At 34.4% G+C, this 4368-nt stretch overlaps 1 protein-coding gene across 1 annotated transcript; it reads left to right on the forward strand.

Annotated features, from left to right (window-relative positions):
* Nucleotides 1–1282: 1282 nt before the first annotated feature.
* Nucleotides 1283–2390, forward strand: LOC117240499. The gene is made up of 3 exons (XM_033506515.1): nucleotides 1283–1690; nucleotides 1769–1840; nucleotides 1919–2390. Exons 2-3 carry the CDS (start codon nucleotides 1793–1795, stop codon nucleotides 2330–2332), a joined length of 462 nt encoding a protein of 153 aa, XP_033362406.1. The 5' UTR covers nucleotides 1283–1690; nucleotides 1769–1792; the 3' UTR covers nucleotides 2333–2390.
* The last annotated feature ends 1978 nt before the right edge of the window (nucleotides 2391–4368 follow it).

Below are 4368 nucleotides of genomic sequence, written 5' to 3' on the forward strand. Positions count from 1 at the left end.
TATATTTTATTAATCGAGCGTGACAACTTTAATCTACTATGGAGCGTGTCGAATCGTTTAAACCAACTTTAATCCTCCGTGAATCGTATCCCACCGCTGCCACCAAAAATTTATAACTACTAATCTGTTACGTATCAATTTGTTTGTTTAAATCGATCAAATCTAAGGTTGAATTTTACTGAAAAAAAATTTTTTTTTTTATAGTTGAGTTTGAGTTTTGAATTTAATCGGAAAGGAAATAAATTAAAATGATATTATTGTGTATTTAATTCCGATTTAGGTTATTAATTAATACGGTAGTTGCTGCCACCAGAAATAGTCCAAAGACTATTTCAAAATATTTTATTTTTTATTATTTTCTTTTGCGTTTAATGGGTAGCGTTAACTGACGCTTAATGCAACTGGTAAACGAATTTCACTTTTCGGCTAACCTGCTATGCGCAGGGATACTAGCGCGGGAGAAGATTAAAGCTGGGTACAATAAATATTTTTCCTCGTCGAACGGATTTTTACTTGAATGTGAAATGGGTTAGGTTATTATATATATATATTTGATTAGCTAGATATATATATTTTAGCGTTGCTGGATTAGATAGGAATGTGAGATTGTTTGTTGTTTTATATAAATTTATTTTTTCGTTTGACTTCCTCTTCTCTTTTAATTTCACTGTTAAGACCGAAACTCAATTCATTTACCCCGATGGATTCTGTCGCCACGATTTTCTTGCCTTTTGAATTTAGCTATCGAGGATAATTCTAACGATCCTCTCTGTGTGGGACTCGTGTGATTTCGCCAGCCTTGCCCAAAGACGGGTAATAATTTACCAACAGTGGGAGGAGGAAGGCGAAGATCAGTGGGTGTTTCAGTAGCTGAAAACACCGTTCGCACAAGCCGACATAACGGACAACTCCTTTGTTTAAAATTTAAGCAATATTTCTATCTTTAAAACCGTAAATGAAATCGATGATAGGAGGTTTTGATTCAATTCTCGAGGACAACGAGATTGCCAGAGAAGAAGAAAGTTTTTTAAATTTAATTTGCTTACCTTGAGGAAAAGGTGCTATCTGGTGCCATCACTCCAGCTGTCCCGGTGATCGTCGAAGGTTGTTGGGTTTATTATTTAATCTCGAATATAGTTTTCTATCAACCTTTACTTTATTAAACTATTTCGATACAAATTGAGTGACTTGCTAACTGAATTGATATCGTAATGAAGACTTCAAATTTTACTTTATTTAATCGCGACTCTCTTCTCTTTATCGAAAAACTAAAGACCCCGAAACGCAAAATACTTATACAAATTTCTAGACGCAAAGAATAATGAGCCGTAGTAACAAACGATCGCAAACTAATGAACGAATAATGCACGAATAATGAACTAATAATGAACGCCGCGCTATGTTGCATCGCTTATTTATAATGCCATCCCTCATGGGGTGGTGGTCCGCTGGGGGTACGCTTCCGTGTTTCTGCTGAGCTAGCGTCTAGGAGATTTGAGGCATTCCACGCTGATCTAGTCCGTTTCGCGAGAAACTTCCACGTGCTGTACCGTGGGAATTACCGGTGTTTCTTCGGCGCGTGGAAGGGCTGGTGGCTGCAGCATCATTATCATTTTAAAGTTTGCTCGGGCAACACGCGCAACTCCGCTGCTCTCCCATAACAAAGACCTCCTCCATCGAATTGTTTTGCGTAAGTTTGGATGTTTGCATATTAAAATTGTTTTGTGATTTTGATTGTTTTTCCCTTTTTTTTTGCTATTTTCCTTAGGCTTCGGTGATCGACGTTCGAACCATGTTTGCTGAGTCGTTTCTATCAGAGGTTCCTTTCCAGACTTCCCTGGTACGTATTTAGTCTTGTTTTTAGTCTGCTTGATTCGTCCTGTTTCGTTTTATTTAAAATATACCGTGTTGTTTTCAGCCCAAGCGAAAGAGAGATTCCGAAGAGCCCATGGGCGACTCGGGGGAACCCATCAAGCGTATGCGGCCTTGTGATGGACCACGAGTGTCGGGGAGTTTGGAGGAACTGTTTTACATTGGTGCCGAGGCTGTGTCGAAATTCGGTTTTGACGATTTGGTTACTTTCGACGAGAAATTCTTCGATGCGGAGACCGTCATATTGGAGAGGGAACCCCCTCTGGTTGAAATCGTCGATACCGAGCGTTGCGTGAAAGTTCGTTTTGCGAATGAAATTCCCGAAGAGGTTTTGGAGGCGCATCTTCGTCACCATGCTTCTGGGAGAAAGGGAATTTCCCCTGTTGTGCGCTATTGGTGTATGTGTCAGTTCAGCGAACTTTATCCCGGAGCTCCTTGCTTCGATTTTGATTTATTGTAGCTGCCTCAATTTTGTTGGTTCGCTGTTTTGATGTTTCTTATTATTATTAATTTTGTGTTCAATATGTGTGTATATATATATATATATTTTTTTAGTCTGATAGTGTTAGGTTATCTATTTTACATTTGTTATTTTTTTAATTTTATATTTCCCCCTTTTATTTAAATATATATATATATATATTTTTACATTTGTAGTTTCCCATAAAATTTATTAAAGAAAAGTGTTAACAATGTGTTTTCATGATTTGTTTCTCGCGCCTGACTTCCATTAATCCCTAACATTCCTGTCGCCATGACGCGTGTAAATCCAACATGGCCGCTCATAAATGTCATCAGTAAAGTTTTTAGTGACGGGTCTTTAGTTTTGTTTGATATCGAAGTAATTTTCGTCTGTCGCTCGTTTTTTCCTTATTCGACCGCAATTAGAACATTTATTTATTTATATTATTTTAAAGTGACAATAGTATAACTCGTGTGAATATACGTATATATATATATGTTTATGTTGTGTGTCACTTCAGTATAGCTAATGTTTTGTAATTCTTTGATTGCATTATTTATTGTTTCGAGTAGTTTATTTCATAGAGTATTCGATAATATAAAACATATGCACTCACACATACATACATATATATATATATATATACGTATTTATATGCATATCTCTCTTGCCCATATAGTGTTCATACGAAATGAAATGTTAATTATTTATTTTATATTAATTTCTTTTAATAAGATAGAACACACACACGCACGCGTATATATGTATATATTTCTGGCAAAGTGATTTTCATTCAGATTCTTTAGTGATATAGTGTTGTGTATTTGAGGTTATGTGTCAATCATTTGATTTCATATATACATATATATCTTGTAGTGTGACAACATAGTATTGAAGGTTTTGTTTCTAGATTATTGTGCGTTTAGTGTGTGTTTACATATTTGTGTTTGATGATAGAATTTCTGTATGCAATTACTCAGGTCGTTGCGGTGTTAATTACTTTGAGCGTTTGGGCTATCGACAGGTTGTCGATTAGTCCCAAGTGTTGCGTTGTGTGTTCTATTTCTTTTGTAGATTATTAATAGTAGTTTTAGTTTAGAAAAATAAATTATTTATATGTTTATATAGAGACATGCATGTTTCATAATGTAATTCTTATATTATAATGCTCTACCGGCATCTAGGCTAGTTTTAAGTATGTATTTTAGATTGTAGAATGCACATAGATTAGTAGTAGTTTAGAATATAGATTTTTATATGTTTGTATAGAGACATGCATGTTTCGTAGCATAGTTTTTATTTTATAACTCTTTACCGGAGCGTAGCCTGTATCTTAGATTGTCGATTCGAGCGTACATTAATAGTAGTTTAGTTTAGACTATATATATATATATATATATATATATAGACATGCATGTTTCGTAATGTAGTTCTTATTTTATAATTCTTTACCGGAACGTAGGCTAGTTTCAAATATGTATCTGTTTAATAGAATGCGCACACATATATATATGTTTCTGACAATGTAACTTTTATTTCTTTAATAATGCAATATTGTATGTTTTATGTATTCGTTAGACTATTAGTTTTTAACTTTATATATACTTATATTTTATAAATTGATAATATTGTATTTATTGCATAGTATTATAAGCGCTAACTCTAATAGTTACTAATTTATTACGTGCCTAGCATATATGTTTATACTTATATGTAACTCTTCAAGTTGATTGATTAAAATATATTTATATATACTCGTATTTCTGGCGTTTCAATTATTTCCCTTTTCGTAGTTATTCTTATTTCCTAGTTTATTTGTTTGGTTCGTAACTCGTTCAATCCGTTAGCTGGTTTTATTTATTTTATTTTATTTTATACCGATTGGATTTATTAGTCGCCCCTCACTTGTTAATCCTTCCTTTAGTTTCGCGGCGCCGTGTGTTCGTTTGTGTATTCAAATCTTTATTCGCGCGTTTTGTATAGAATAGTTTTCTTGTTCTCGTTACGGCGCGTGCGGAGCGCGGGACGTGACA

Source organism: Bombus vosnesenskii, unplaced genomic scaffold, assembly GCF_011952255.1.
Source record: "Bombus vosnesenskii isolate JDL3184/JDL3185 unplaced genomic scaffold, Bvos_JDL3184-5_v1.1 scf7180000014709, whole genome shotgun sequence".
NCBI lineage: Eukaryota > Metazoa > Arthropoda > Insecta > Hymenoptera > Apidae > Bombus > Bombus vosnesenskii.

Excerpts from the sequence above, each read along its gene's own strand:
- LOC117240499 (XM_033506515.1), top strand. The coding sequence starts at position 1,793 with ATGTTTGCTGAGTCGTTTCTATCAGAGGTTCCTTTCCAGACTTCCCTG. Across the intron at positions 1,841-1,918 it reads TTCCTTTCCAGACTTCCCTG|CCCAAGCGAAAGAGAGATTC; the intron begins GTACGTATTTAG and ends TGTTGTTTTCAG.